Source organism: Neophocaena asiaeorientalis, unplaced genomic scaffold, assembly GCF_003031525.2.
Source record: "Neophocaena asiaeorientalis asiaeorientalis breed wild unplaced genomic scaffold, Neophocaena_asiaeorientalis_V1.1 scaffold184, whole genome shotgun sequence".
Lineage (NCBI taxonomy): Eukaryota > Metazoa > Chordata > Mammalia > Artiodactyla > Phocoenidae > Neophocaena > Neophocaena asiaeorientalis.
In genome coordinates this window covers 5,941,034-5,957,736 of record NW_020185325.1, presented here as the reverse complement: position 1 = coordinate 5,957,736, position 16,703 = coordinate 5,941,034, and the positions used below count along the sequence as shown (strand labels likewise).

The following is a 16,703-nucleotide window of genomic DNA, read 5'->3' as shown; positions in this document are numbered from 1 at the left end:
TGGAAAGTGGAATTTTTTTTTTAAAAAAAAAAAAAAAAAAAAAAGACTTTTGCTCTTCTGTAACATAGCAAAATTTACCTTTCTCATAAAGAGAATTTTAAGGCAAGTGAAATGTCCAAGCCCACCCTGAAATTCTCCATATTAAATTCAGAGAAGCAGTTATTAACTATTCATCTTCACTGATTTTTTTCAAAGGAACTAGATAGAGACTGTGCCATTATTCATTGTTTTCCAATTCATAAGTTATAAAAGATGAACATTTTTATACAGTTTTGACTTTCAGAATCCTCAGGAATGTGGCCAAATAATGATTTGGTGTGTTAACTAGTTGCTTGATGATCATGTCCACTTTTCTAACATCTAAAAGTAACGTGTTCCCCCTCCACTTCTCAGAACTCTCTTATTACTGGATCCACCCACAGGCATGAGTGACACCGACATAAAAGTTATTCCAGAGGTGTCTTCGCTGTGAAAGGCAGTATTTGCCAACAGGTCCTTTCTTACCGAGTTAGAAATCTCAGAGATTTCCTGTTTACCACAAGCCCTCTCAAAGTGCCTGGGATACATAGGCAGCCATTTTGAGCTTTCACTTTGCAGTCACCTGCCTAGCATCTTAAATTGAATTCAGTCTTGGATATAATGTGCCATTGTTGCTTATGGAGTTTTTGAGTGGCACTGACCTATAGTGCTCATCAACTGGTACAGTAAACATGTATAAATATATAAATGAAGACATATGTACCATAGTATTCTGCCTATGAAAGTAGGAGAAAAGGCTGATACATGCTGAAAGTATACAATTACATCCTCATACTCTGTAGCTCTGAGATACTTTGTGGAAAAAAAATGATGTGAACTTCTGTAACACACCAGTGTGTGATTTTTCTTCCAACCATCATAAATATATTGCAAAGTAGGTCAACTGTTATTGTACAGTGAATTTGTATATTTTATTAGGTGTGTGTTTTATAAAGTTGATAGCCATAAAATTACTTCTAAAAGAATATATTTAAAGAGGTAGCATTGCAGTTATACCCAGAGGTCTCAAACACAAAGAATCCTAAAGAAGTAGGTAAATGTATAAAATTCTAAAGTGGAAACTCTACTGCCCATAGAAGAATATTGTAGTAGACCATAATTTGAGGAGATGTAGAAACGTGGGAGAGTGAAGAGATAATGACCAGGGTAATACCAGGGTTGGTTAGATCTGGGTTAGAAACCTCCCCGAGGTACTTTGCAGGAGAGCAAGATGACTGCCCCAAGCCTGGTGGCAAGATATCTGTAATACTCTCTGTAATCATCATCTTATCATAAATGAAGTTGACTCTTCTGAGCCATCCTCAGGAAGACACCTGTTTTGATGGTTACCAAGAGTCGAGATGAATATATGCTGATTCATATACACTCACCTGCTTTCCCTGGTGAGCAGCCACATTGATTTGTAGAAAGGAGGGGGAAAATACCATTGGTGCTGATCAGCCAGTAAATACTGATATTTTAATGAAAGGTATCTAACTCAAGTTTCATCCTGTTCCCGTGCTAGTACAGTGAAGTAAACTCTTTTTTTGCCATCAAGAGTAAGAGAATGTTAGATACGTTAAAGAACATTGATTTTAAAAGAATTTCTTAGATTCCACTAAATCCCTCTGAATATCACATTTTCTGTATAGAATTTTAACTTTAAAACTTTAACTTTAACTTTTGAATATTACCTTGCAGCATGGAGAAGTAGCAGAGTGTGTGATTCGAATACTAAGTCTAGGACTGAATTTATAAGGGTTCACATTATAACTCTAACACTAGCCCTGTGACCGTGGGCAAGTAATTTAACCTCTCTATCCTCCAGCCTTTGTTTCTGTGAAATGAAAATGGTAGTAGTGCCTTCCTCATAGGCTGCTATGAGGATTAGAGTCAATATATGTAAAGTTTTTAGTGCCATAATATTTTATAATTTATAGCTAATTATTTATTAAATTTCTAAATATGATTAGTAGTCCAAAGTGCATAATATAACCTTGATCTTAACTGCTTATTTTGCTTGAGGCTGAGGTGAACCAACTTTTCAATGCAAAAAAAAAAAATGAAAAAACAATTATATTTACCAGGCAATTAAACATTTTTGTCAGCTTATTGTTTCTCTAGAACTATATCCTTTGGAGAAGCATTCTGACCTCATTGTGTCTTACACCTTTATTGAATTTATACCATTTAGGAACTTGAAAGGGGGCTTTAGAAATTGAACCCAGCTCCCTTTATATGTCTGAGGAAAATTAGACTCAAGGGAGTTGACTGGCCCAAAGACCTGCAGCTCCTGGGTAGCAGAACCCACCCAAGAGTCTGATTCCAAATAGAGCTTTCTTTCCACTGCACTCTGCTGCTTTCTGCTGCTTTGGACTTTGGAAACAAATCACACTAATTGCTAAATATTTTTATTAATATTTTTTCTTTAAAAGAACAGCAGTTTTCTGCACCTGATGTTATGTTTGTATTCCTTTGTCAAGCTAAGAGAATAGATTGTTGTTTTATCAATTATTCAACAATAGTGTTAGGTTTTTCTTTGAGCCAGGCACCGAGCTAAGTGTTGGTTTGGGGCATATATATTCAGTAGTCAGAGGAAAGAAGCTGGATCCTTTCTTTAAAGCTAGCATTTCCCAAGGGATATTCCTGATACATTTGTAAATACTACAGATTCTGGCATCTAGCATATTAAAGACTATGAACAGTCCTGTAGCAAAGAAATCTATTTTCCTAATTTTTTTGATTTCCTGATTTTTTTTTAGGGTGTGGAGGGGTAGGGTGGGCAGGGGATCACTTGTTAGCATCCTTAGAAACCAGTGATCTGTGGAATCCACTTTGGGATTTCTAAGGAGAGTCATGAGCTTGCTTCCACCAATGGTTGCTTTTTTTTTTAGACCCTAGGTTTTAGAGAATCAGGATGAAAAACTGTCCGTGTCAGTAACTTCTGATTTTTGTAGCACGGCCTTTTTATAGGGAAAGTACTGTAATACTTTCCATGTAGTATTATCTGCCAAGGATGACTTGGGCTTTCCTTGAAAAGAACCTGGGACAGAATGTGTAGACATGCTGAGATAAGGAGCCTCCCGCCAGGCCTTCAGCCCAGGACCCAACTCCGCTGCCCACCCCCCTGCCCGCGGTGCCCGCCCTGTGCAGCTCATTTGCCTGCGCTGCCTGCATCTTACAGAGGAAACATTCTGTTCGTCTGAGAACACCTCTATTCCTAGCTCTTTGACAGTTTCACTTTCCATATCCCCTCAGTTCTAAACATGTGGAAAAAGAGATAAAGAAAGGTGATGAAATGAAAAAATCGAGTGGGGAATGCTTCAAATAGAGGGAAGAAACTCATATTTATGTGTCTGCTTTGTATGCGGCTATGACTGGGTTTTGGAGGGGGAGGAAAGTGCCCTCCAAAGGTCATCTTACAAGATAGGGAGGGAGGTGAGTATGCAGTGTGAAGTATTGGTTAGCACTGAGAATAAAATAAAACACTGTGCTAGTTTTTACTAGAATAATGTCTATACTGTGATTCATTTAGGAAAGGAAAGAAGACATCTTGACTAAAAAAAAAAGAAACTTTGCAAATTTGTGATTCTTTTTCAGGGCATTTAACCAATAATAATGAAAATAGATTATTGTTAATTTAGGCTTCATGGTAAACTGTACAACTTACCGTACTTTAAAACTGATAAATTATGTTCACCAAATAGGACATAAAAAGAAAATGATGGAATAAAGGATCAAATTTTTACCACTCTCCCAAAACATGACAGGGGAGGGAAAATTGAAAATATATACCCATTTTTCCTTAAGTAAGGTTTCCTTGAATAGGAAATTTTGGCCCCTCCCCTTACTTAAAATGCTATCGTTTTTCATTGGACATTTATATTTTACAACTTTTAAAATTAAAGTGTCTGTTGTTCTTCATTCTAATTTCCTATTTATTAAAATTCATAATCCTTAACTTTTGTATTTTTCCCTTAAAAATGCCTTAATTTTAAAAATACTAGATGATTCAATTTGTCTATTCATTCTAAATTGGAAATTAATCTGTTTGGCTTGAGGCTACATAGCTGACTCCAAAGATGTGTGAATGTTTCCCATACAGTGAGACACTGGGATACACTGTCTCATTGATTATCACTGAGATCTTAATCAAAACTGTGCTGATTGCTTGGGAGTTGGGTCCTATGAGAGAGGAAATAAATCAACCTAAAACAATGACTGTTACATTAGTAATGTTGTGAGATTGTTTATTTCTAAAAGAGTTTTAAAAATACGATTTAGGGCTTCCCTGGCTGCGCAATGGTTGAGAGTCCGCCTGCCGATGCAGGGGACACGGGTTCGTGCCCTGGTCCAGGAAGATCCCACATGCCGCGGAGCGGCTGGGCCTGTGAGCCATGGCCACTGAGCCTGCGCGTCCAGAGCCTGTGCTCCGCAACGGGAGAGGCCACAACAGTGAGAGGCCCGCATACCGCGAAAATATATATATATATACGATTTAAAAAATATAATTCTGTATTTTGTGTTGTGTTTGTCAGATTGCTCATGGTACTATCCATACTTAGCACTGCAAAATGAACTTATATCCACAAGACCTATTTCAACCAGTGGGCATTACTTCAGTGAAATAACCACATCTCAAGGGAGAACACACCATTGGATCCAACTAATATAAATTTAGAAACCTTTTGCATTATAGTATATTCCCTGTGTTTCAAAGTATTTATAATTTCCATAAAATTAAACAAGTTTACACAAAGAATTTCAGAAATTGAATTGTATCCAACTAAATTTTTACAAATGAATGTGGATCTATTTTTTTATTTGAGCCTCACAACCTCATTATAGAATATATGTGTTGTTATTCCCATTCTATAGCTGAGGAAACTTAAGGTTTAGGAAACTATGAATTGGCCAAATTTATACCACCAGCGACAGGTGGAGTGCTGGAGTGTTCACCCTCCAAATGCAGCCTTGCTCCATCCATGGTTTACATCTCTCCTCAGATGTCATCTTTTCAAATAACCCTTCCCTGACAGCGTTATTCACCTCAGTCAGCCCTTTCCTGTTCAGTCACCCCTACCTAGCCTGTTCTGCTGTGGTATTTTCTCCGTAGCAGTTTTCTCTCTAAAATCATTGTATTCTCTTGTTTATTGCTTCATTCTCCCTTTAAAGCCTCGGGTTCATGACGACCAGGACCTCTGTTTGGTTCACAGTGGTATCTCTGGCACCTCTTAATCGTGCTTGATGCGTTTATGTCTCTGTGACTGTTGATCAGACTTTTTCATTGATATCTGTAATATTAAACATCATGATTTTGGCTCTTGGCCTCTGATGACATCAACTTGGCCAGGATTTGATTGCCCACGTGGTCCAAGCTAGAGTTTAATTTAACATCTATAATGAGACTACACCAAATACATATAGCTACGTATAGTTCATCTGCTCCAAAGCTGGGGCAGATAGACTGCCTTGTGTCTTGTTAGAGGATCTGCACTGCGTACAGGCACCTTAATCACATTTCTGACATTTAACCGTCACAACCGTCACTATTCCTGACCACCACCCCTGACAAAAGTTCTGATGTATTCAAGCCACGCGTTACACAGCCCTAGCGTGTTTTACAGTCAGAGGGCCAGTCATGTAGAGTCCTCTTGTCCTGGAGTTTTACACAGATAAAGGGAGGATATAGTTTTGAGAGGAATGCTCCAACTACAAAGTGCATCCTGAAGGCCATTTAGCTCACAATGAAGGTCTGTGTTTTAAAATAGCACTATAACAAAGTAACTACAGAGTTTTGGCAAGGGTTTCAACTATTTATAGAAGTAAGTAAGGCATAATAAATAGTGCCACAGTACCCAGTTCTCCCTTTCGCCATAACCCCAAACTTATGAGAAGCATTGTAATTATATTTTTCTACTTACGAAAAAAAAAAAAAATCATAGTAGCCATTATCAGTTTAACCATACGGAAGCTCAGGCTGAGATTTCTTTTTTAAATGCATAGTTTTGATTTTCAACAGCTGCACTGGGTCTTTAATCATATATTATCTTTATGAAGCCTTTTTCTAACATATGTTAATTGGCTGTTTTCTGTGACAAATTATGAGCTCTTACTTTGATGAGGTTCAATTGCAATCATGTTGGAGTCGAGTACATAGAGTTTCCACCCCTGCTGGCTCCTCAAACCACTACAAACATCCGCACGTCACTGCAGTGCTGAGTAATGGCAGGATTTGGGCTGGCTGATTTCGCTACAGATTTTTTTTTTCCACGGGATATTTTCAGCTTCTTTGTACTAAATCTGTTGCAGGGTTTGCCCTTTTTAGCAGAAGCATGCTCTAAAATTAACATCAAATCTTATTGGAGATTACTATAATACAGTGAGAAATATTTCATAATACAATACCCGAGCGTCTGTTGTGCTTTACTAAAATTTTAATACATTTGTTAGACATTTTGTAGCAAAGTCAGTCATTTGTGGGGTTGGTGTTTTCTAAATCATCAGCATTTTGTAATAAATATTTTGAATTTTCCTCTTTGCATGAGGAAAAGAACAGTTATTTATTGAGAGCTGATCAAGTATGTATTTAGCTATCATAAAGAAAATGCACATACTCTTTTTTTCCAGGTGTTGCCAAACATCAGTATGCCAAAGATTCCATTGTATTTTCTTTTTTCTTTGTAGTTCCATCTGTTGGTCAAATGATAAAAGGAATTACATGTTCCATCAAGGTTAATGTCCTATAAGATGCATAACATCCATCCAGTCATCTGTCCTAATGTCAGTTTTTAATGTATGATTAAGATGAACAGATATGTTCTAATTCTTCTACTCTGAGAACTGTGACAGATAGCCTGCGTCAGACACCAGCAGATGATCAGTGATAGCTATTGTTAGACTAGGTATAAAAATACAGTGCATTTGTTTATATTCACAGGAAAGTAGTCAGGGCAGTGATTAAGGTCTTCAGAAACTGTTTCAAACACCAGTCATACTGAGATTAATTTCACTGTGTTTCTGCCTTGCCACCTAAGGTAAAGGATCTGTGAACTGAGGTTCTCCAAAGCCAAAGCTAGGGGTCATATTTCCATACAGGTATTAAGAGTTTAGAATAAGATGAGCCAGATGTGAATAGGAGCTACTCCTCAAGAGGCTGTTTTTAATCAGCCATTTCCCTGGAGTAGCACACAATCAATGAGCTCTAAATCCTGAGGCTACCTGCGCACATAGGAAGGCCTGGGAACATCATTATAGAACTTACAATTGAGTATACGTGAAAAAATTAGAGCAGAAATTAAGGGTAAGAAAGGTTAACTTCAGAAGTCTTACTTTGGTACTGCTGTTTTAGAGGGTCTTAAAGGGATCATTTCAAATGTTCAAAAAAAAAGGAATATTAAACTCAACTAAATGCAGGTACTACTCTATTAAAAGATCCTTGTAAATAAGCCAAATGAAAAGTTGTTGTTGATTTATGTTAGCCAGAACTGTTTAAACATGTGTATTGTTTTGAGGAGGTACATGTGCATGAATTTCAACCTGAGTAAGTAAAGTTTTTTTTTTTTTTTTTCATTAATAGCACTACTGCTAGGGAGAAAGGCTTCAGGGGTCCTGCATGATCTTCAGTGTGACTGTGGAGTCAGGCGGTGCCCTGTCTTGAGCTAGTGGACACAAGGAAATTTAGTTCCACTTGATAAGACACATATACTTAATTGGCTTTAAGAAAATAAACCAAGAATGATGTGTAAATGAAACAGAGAACTTGGCACTTGACTACATGGAAGCCGTGAGCCATGTGGCTTAATTGGGGCCAGTTGGGATCATTTAATGATTGCTGTCAGAAGATCAGATGTAATTCTCCTTATAAGAAGACCACAGTGGGATAGAGTTAAACAAATTGTCATCAGAGGTTTCAGATGAACAAAGCCTTAATTAGGTTGATTAGGATGCTGTAAAGGAGATGAAGAGAAATCGAAAAATTGATGAATCACGGGGTTCCATGTTGAGCCACATATAATAGTAATATCAAATATCTTTTTTTCGATTTGAGGTATGACTGGCATTTTGACTATTATATAAATTATCATAGAAGGTTTTTATATAAACGTTTTAAATTTCTAAAGTTTAGCTAGAGACAAAAGTAAACGACATTCAGTGAATGTAAATAGCAGATGATTTATCAAGCATATTCTTAATGTAGAACAAAAACATTGGCAGGAGGACAATAGTATTCTCATTTCAAGGTCATCCTTAAATGTTACATAAATTGGTAAGGTAAATAACAACAGAGGCAGATTATTTTCAAGGACATAATTTTCAATCATTAATGTAATGTTTGAATACAGAGTATTATTTTTTTACTTAGAATGTCCTTTTAACCATTCATATCACAATCCTAATAATACTGTGATTATTTACTAGTGATAATACTCAGGACTACTCAGATATCTTAAAATGTACTCGTTTTACCCACATATTATGAAAGACTAAAATATGTTTTTTCCATTTTCTGCAGTTTTATAGGAAAATATTACCTCTGTACAAACACATACGGACACACAAATGTATTAGTAAGGCTGAAGACTGTGTCTCATACACTCAGGCTTTTGAGGAAAAAATGTGTAGAATATTTACATTTTAATAATGAAATATGATATATTAAAGATTAAGAAAATAATGAATGTAAGATTTTTCTGACAGGACCATTAGATGCCTGGGAATTCAGATTTTTGTCATAAGATGAAAATTTTTTTTATTATTTTTTTGTGGTACGCAGGCCTTTACCATTGTGGCCTCTCCCGCTGCGGAGCACAGGCTCCGGACACTCAGGCTCAGCGGCCATGGCTCACGGGCCCAGCCGCTCCGCGGCATGTGGGATCCTCCCGGACCGGGGCACGAACCCGCGTCCCCTGCATCGGCAGGCGGACTCTCAACCACTGCGCCACCAGGGAAGCCCAAGATGAAAATTTATAATAGCAACATCTGCCATTTCAAGCCTAGCTTGCGTTGAAGGCTGACAGTTTTGTTTCACTGATATTGGTGTTGTGTAGTGCTTAACTTGCTTTGTTCAATAACAGCAACAAAAAATCCAGCTGCATTTGCTTTTGGAAAAGTTACAGCTGGGGAACAGAACACACTCTGTGATGCTTAATAGCTCTCGCTTTGTGATGAGGACACTGTGGATTTACCTTGTGGTGAGCCCTGCCGCATCACGAAGTGGCCTTTGGAAGAAAACATGGTGAAAAATTAGGAAAACAAAGACTTGCTAGAACCCTGACTTAATTACTCAATATGATGTAGAAAGACTAAAAACTGTGGTGTGGTTGGATAGCACAAGGCTTTTGACATACTTAGACTGTTTGGAGTTTATTTTAGCGTGGGGGTTGGAGAATGCCGTTTAAGCTCCAGTGTGAAAAAAATGTCCAAGGCAAAATATACCATGGGTGATAATGACTGGGAAGCTGTGCTTCCCTCGTGTTTATTAAATTGTTTATAATGCAATACAGTTGTTTAAAGGTAAGTGTCTCCTAAATTCTAGAATTGTGTAAATAAAATGATTTATATCAGTGATAATGGCAGGTTAGGCCCACTTATTAAATTAATTGCAGGGGTTTTCAAAACGAGTTCCTTTTTAGCCTTATTATATTTCTGACATACATTTCATCTCCTTTTGTCCTTGGGGAAAGATATTAAAGTAGGACTAGAAACATTAATGTAGAGTTTTCAGCAGCCGTGGTCATTGGGAAAATTGATGTATTTCCCTAGTTATTTCTACTTTTGCAGCCTGAAGCTCTTCCATGACTGATACTTATGAGGAACTTCTTAACTTTTATAACACTGTAAGTTTCTCTTCATATAATGATTATTGTTAATGGATAAATGAGGTATTACCTTTAGAAGTTGCCCATCATCATCTCTGCAAAGTAGGGTCTTCGCGGTATATCTAAAGACTATGGTTCACTTGATAACCTTATTGTGTATGACTTTCAGTTTATGCCTCAAAACTGAAGCAATCTTGCAAGTAGTAAGCCATGTTCCCAGTCCTACTATGTACCTAGTCTTCACCTATAGTACCACATTTAATGATTACAACCATCCTGCAGATGAAGAAGTACATTCCCAACTTTTTGTAAGGCAAGGGAAGAGTGGTTCCAAGTGATTAAGTCATTAGTCTTTAGCCACTCAGCTTCTAAGTACCAAGTTAGAGTTCATACCCTGAGCTTTTCTGACTCCAAAATCCATTCAGCTTCCACTTCTCAGTATAAATTATTCTTATTCCATATATGAGATGCTATATAAATATAATGAAAGATTAAGTGAGGTTATCAGTCTGCTTCTGTATAAATGAAAATGTTCTTAATAGTCATTAAAAATAGTGACTGAAGAAAATATTCACCTGAGAGATAAAAATCTTAATGAATTAATTCATAAATCAACTCATAGTTATTAACTCCTACTATATGCCTGGCACTAGGGTAGAAACTGAAAACGCAAAAGTCAGATAAAACAGACTTGGCCCACAGATGTTGAGGAAGATGGCAGACAGGCAATTTCAGTTGTGACAAGTGCTACAAAGGAGGACATGGTGCTATGAGTCCTTATAGGGGAATTTGATGTGATCAGGAGAGCGTGAAGTGCTTCCTGGAGAGATGAAATATGCTGAGACAGAAAGGAAGGGAAGAGGTTAAGGAGGCACAGAGGGGAAGGAGGAGCGCTCCAGGCCGCAGGAATTGCATGTGCGCTGTGGCAGGAAGGAGCCTGGCAGGTGTGGGGAACTGAAAGACAGTTGACATTATGTTACTGTTCTGAAGATGACTCAAAATTCATTGTACTGGGCTTCCCTGGTGGCGCAGTGGTTGGGGGTCCACCTGCCGATGCAGGGGACGCGGGTTCGTGCCCCGGTCCGGGAGGATCCCACATGCCACGGAGCGGCTGGGCCCATGAGCCATGGCCACTGAGCCTGTGCTCTGCGACGGGAGAGGCCACAACAGTGAGAGGCCCGCGTACTGCAAAAAAAAAAAAAAAAATTCATCATATTAACTTGGAATAAATTGAGAAAATAACTTTGTTTATATTCATGATAATGAAATCCAGTGGGGAAGAATGGGTAATTTTATTACCCTTAAGAGGATGTCTTAGCTATGTGTCTTTAGGACAAATTCAGCTTGCATTCATAGCTAGGGTAGTATAACATTTTATATAATACATGGTAAGCTTAGAGAGAAGTGAAGTGACTTTCAGGACCAAAGAAATATTCCCTAACTCCTAAGACATCACATAGTTGAATAACAGTAAGATTAATAATTATTATATCTTTTGAAGTTCAGAATACTTCTTAAGAGAAAAAAATTAAGAGATCTACTTGTTCCTTTTAACCAAAATATAATTACATGCCTCATGTGTCTTTCAAACATATCATAAAGTAGAAAGTTAAATGTATCTAGATGCACCATAATGAGCAAAGTTTTCCACTTAAACTAATAATGAATCATTTAATTGTTTGAATTAGTAATACCAGGCTTGCAGCAACTGGGCTTATGATCATTTTTGTCCCTTGCTAAGTATCCAGCTTGTATTTATATAGCCGTATAATTTCTTGTGTGATATAGCATGCTTGCTTTTCAGCTTGGAGTTTTTACAAAACATTTTATGAAGATGCTAGTGGTAGTGAAAATGTGAGTCAGTGAAAAAGTTATTTGCTAATATGAGTAAAAGAAAACCAGAATTCTTTATTGCAAACTGACATCACATATTTTAATGTTTTGTCATTATTCATAGGCTGTTTTTATTTAAGTGACTGCACGGTGCTTATTGTAGCAAAATACATGCTTTGCACAGATAAGTTTAGCAGCAGAGAATTAATTTCTTCCCACATCTTTCAGTGTGGCATGGCAGTCTCACTCTAAGATCAAAACACAAAACTGAAGGTTATGTTTAATTTCTAAATCAAAGTGTTGTGGGAAGATGATTGAAATCTGAAGATGACTCAGATTCACTTGATATGTGGTTTTCTTCCTACAGAAATCTTATGGTAGACTGCCATTTCCATGTTAGAAAGAAACTAATAGTGATGAGACTAAAATAAATAGTTTCACTGTATAGTGAAAGTTTATGTTAGTTACTTTGGTTCTTAGTCTGAATTTTTTTAAGAACTCTGAAAGCTTCAATAACATAGGAATCTCTTGCCCCCCTGCCTCACCACCACCCAGTATATCTTTTTTTTTTTAATTATGGGGGCAAAGAAGTAATCCGTGTATTTTCCCAACAAACATTGATTTTTCTTAACAGTTTTCATGATTCTGTTTTTTACCAAAAACCAAAGTATCCATCTGGCTCTTTGCTGTATAGAATTCTTCATTTGCCTCGAGAGAGTAAATTAAGATTATATGGCTGCATTAGCTGTGTCAGATGATTTGGGTGAGGTATGGTAAATGGTAATTGCAGTGTATCTCCTACTTCACCAAAATGAACTTGTTTGTTTTCTTATTTTTATTTCTTAAAGCAGTCATATAAAATACTAACCTAGAGCTGAAATGGATTTTTTTCTCAGGTGTTTTAAAAATAGGAGTTAGAAATGTTGTCCCCGTGTCTGGATTTTTCTCCTTGTCCCTTATCTGAACCTCTCAAAGGCCTCTCTGTGTGGGGTGAGCAGCCCAGCACACTCAGACAGTTCTGCTCAGAGAAGGAAGTGAAGAGTTTTGGTTCCCATTTTACACTTCTGGAACAGTTTAGGGAAGGAAGCACCTTTACACCTTTTATTGTTCGTGGTTGCTGACATCATATCCTTCCCTGACCAGTCTGTGCGTGTTTCCTGCCATTCTGTCAAGATTCTTCTGTGTTACTGGGAGGGATTTGTGAGAGGGAGGGAGTGAGGGGAGGAGAGGGGGAAGGGAGGGAGGTGTATGTCACTCAGGGAACTTGTTTGTAAATGAGAGAGCCAGGGTGGGAGAAGGATCTTTAGCGTCTGTCCACAAGAAATTCTTCTCTCCTTGGGTCTCAAACCACTTGGCCTTCATCTGTCTGCTTACGCCAAACTCAAAGTGAACAGAAGCCTCCCATAATGAAGTTCCCCTTTTTAGTAAGCAGCATGATTTTATTTTTCTTCTATTTAGGTTGGCAAAAAGAAAAAACGCAGAAGACTGTAGCTCTATAGAGTGTAACTATGGTAGAGTATTTGTTTTTCTTTTCTTTTTTTTTTTTAATTACTGATTGTTTCTCTGTAACTCTGTCATTTTCCAAGAATTCTTCTTTCATGTGGAAAGAAGTAGTGGTAAGGCTGCTGGAATTATTTTAAGCTTATGGTTGATTGTACATAAATGAAAGTTCTCAGGGTAACTCAAATTCTACTATGTGCAGTTCAGCTATTATATTCTTTTCTTCATATACATACAAAACAATTTTTCAGATTACTGAAGTTATATAATCTCTTTTCAGCCTCTCTAGGCCTCTTACAAATTAGTACTTGAAACCAACCTTACAATATAATTTTTGCATAAAAATCAGGTTAGAAAAATAGTTATGCTAAGAAAACAGCTACTGAGCTGTTGTTGACCTTCCTAACTCTGAATTTTTACTGACAGCCTTGAAACCTGGTGACCCATAATCTAACGTTCTAAGCAGAATGTTCCAAGGCACGTTTTACTTCATGCAAACAGTCTCATCCTCACCATATCTTACGCTGCATATGTACTTAATCATATCAAATTTTGCATTTCAGAAATGTTCAAAAGGCAGCACACTTCAAGAAATATTCATTTTTACGGGAAATAAGAAAATGTTTTAATTTTATTGAAATTTAAACTTACATCTGTCTACATTACCTTGCATATTTCAAAATGTCATCTTTAATCGATTCTCTTATATATATACATATTGACACGTATCAGTTCTTTCTGGCAAAATACTTCCCGTAATGTTTTAAGAATTAAAAAAGAAAATCCTTGCTCTGCTCTTTTTAAGACGCGTCCCTCATTTCAAAGTTGTGAAATATGGGGTGGTGAGATGGAGGAACTCTTCTAAGTTTGATTCATCAAGAACTCTGTCTTTCCAAGGAGACTTTTCTCCAGGGATGTTTCTCTACTCGTTTGGTTATTTGTATTTTGAAATCAGGATCCGCAGAAGTTTTCTTCTTCCCCTCCTCTTCCACACTCTAATCTGTTCACCCTGACCTTCCACCTTAAAGTGAGTAAGCGCTTAGGCAGGCATAGTCCTGTAAGCCGATAGTGCCGCGGCCTCAGCTCAATGAAAGAAAGGAAATTGTCCCATATGCATTTGCTGTGGATTCATGGGTTGGCTTTTCTGTGATCGAGGAAGCCTGTTTGTCTCTTTGGGTTCTTGCACATGCATGGGAAATACCATTCTATCTTGCTGCTTGCTTCTAAGGTAAGACTATAGGAAACACTGGAAAGTTGTCCAGTTGAGTGATATTTAAGACCGTCACTAAAAATAGGTAGATGGACCGTGTTTGACAACAGTGAATATGCAGTTGTGCTTTGTGGATTCTTCATATTTTAATGTGATTTTTTTTAATATATCTTACAGCTTATTTTTTCCTGTCTATTTGTCAAATGTGTGTTATTTATATAACTCTAAAACTCTGAACTACTTCCAACATTTAAAATTGCCGCTGGAGAAATAGTTTTGATGAGCACTGTGTGGTCGTGATACTACTCAACATACGTATATTCTCAGAGGCAGAAGTGAGCTACAGTTTAATAGAAGGCGCTGAGCAAAAGAGAATGGATGGTCTTAGTATTTAAGCAGCACTTAATCCACCAGAACTAATTATATCATAATAGCTTCTGCAATTAGATAATCACAGAAAACTTAAATTTAAAAAATTTACTCAAGGTGATAAAGAATTTAGAAATTAAATTAAAGAAATCAAAAGACAGCCGATGTGATCAGACCAAATGTGTAACAGTTCCAATTCCTGTTCCAATAACTTTGAATTGGAGCCAAATAATCTATTAAATAGCCAGGACAATGGCTTAGTATTGCATAATACATGTGGGAATTTATCAGGTCGGTTGTCAGACACCAACTAAAGTAAACAAGGAAATTCTGAGCAATGTGTGAAGTAGTTGCATTCTTTGACATAAGACGGGATAGAATAATTGAAGCTATTGCTTGCAAATGAAGAAGCCACTGTGGAATGCCTTTTTGTTAACTTCCACATTTCACAGCAATTCACTTTCATTCAAATATTTACAGATATAATTTAAAACAAAGAAAGATACATACTTTTAATACACTGGATTCTCTGGGTTTATCTTACATTGTTGATGATCACTTCTTTCATTTTAATTCATGGCCTAAAGATATCCAGTATATGGCAAGCTTCTATAATTTTATATCTTGCTCCCCAAAGAGATATGATGTGTCTTTTTAAAATATTTAAATTTAAGGAACTGATGGCTTATAAGAAATATAGTCATAAATGGAATAATACTCTAATTTTCATACCATTTCTTTCTTTTCTATGAATGATTATCTTTTTTGATTCTTGTATTCAAGATATAGCTTAAGGGCTTTCAAAAGGAAAAGATTCCACTGCTGATAGCTGCTTGTTATGTAAGATTAAATATCCCACATTATTTTTACAGCGTTCTCATAGCAGTGACTTTTAAAAAATAAGATTAAAGGATTTAGATTTAAATTCGTTGACATTTACATATATCAAATAGCACTTTCATAATAGTCCATCCTATTTGCATAACGAGGGACGTTATCACCTCTGCTGTCAAAACACGAGATTGTTTTCCCTTCAGAAATGAATTAGCTGCCCTACTTAGCATACACAGGTACATAAAGGTTCATTAACTCTCTGATTTAGGTAATTTTTCATAACAGAAGGGTGAAAATAGTCACCTAGTTTCATTAAAAAAATAGTAAGAAACTCTTTGCAAAAGATACATTTCAAGTGTTGGGCTTTAAAGCATAGTTTTCATCATTTAAATGACTTGTTAAATTACTTACAAGATTATTTTAATCATAAGAACAAACCATTCCTACTTGATATGCTCCTACATGTGATATACCATGTACTTTTAACAGATGCTTATTTTCATTCATTTAATTTGATTAGTTCCATAGAGTTTTATTTTTAGAAAATTAGAATATTAAAGTGGTGCTTAATTTTTATTTTTTGTTCAGCAGGAACGAATGCAGGAATTTGGGAACTGAGCAGTGCAAGTGCTGAAGAAGGAGATTTGTTTGGAGGAAACAGGAAAGAGAAAGAAAAGGAAGGAAAAAATACATAATTTCAGGGACGAGAGAGAGAAGAAAAACGGGGACTATGGGGAGAAAAAAGATTCAGATTACGAGGATTATGGATGAACGTAACAGACAGGTGAGTGGGGTAAACTTCTGTGTGTGTTGTTATTTACATGGGCCATTTATTACACTCCCCCCCAGATATGTTAAGTGTACTGAAAACATTTTGAGCTTATAAACATCCATTAAGAGAAGTTTTAGTGAATTAAATGTGGTCAGTTTAAGTGCTGATAGTAAAGGGAAAAAAAATCACTCTATCTGTAAGAAATATACTTTACACATTGACGATTATTCACTTTTTACTTCAACATGAATTTTAAATGGGAACTGCGTTTGCGTAACATGAATAGCTTAATAATTAAGAGTTAATAAGCATAATATTGCTCCACTGCATGCATCATCAAGCAAAG

At 36.7% G+C, this 16,703-nt stretch overlaps 1 protein-coding gene across 11 annotated transcripts in view; it reads left to right on the top strand.

Annotated features, from left to right (window-relative positions):
- Positions 1–16,703, top strand: part of MEF2C (myocyte enhancer factor 2C) — a 170,290-nt gene that overhangs the window by 58,546 nt on the left and 95,041 nt on the right. For 5 of the 11 annotated variants that reach the window (XM_024734346.1, XM_024734348.1, XM_024734345.1 and 2 more), the window contains one exon: positions 16,174–16,369. In XM_024734346.1, coding sequence (XP_024590114.1) covers positions 16,316–16,369 — 54 coding nt within the window. In that variant the 5' untranslated portion in view covers positions 16,174–16,315. Of the gene's footprint in view, positions 1–12,969; positions 13,097–13,161; positions 13,184–14,286; positions 14,401–16,173; positions 16,370–16,703 lie in introns of those variants that run through there. The other 6 variants (XM_024734338.1, XM_024734344.1, XM_024734339.1 and 3 more) reach the window with 5 other exon arrangements.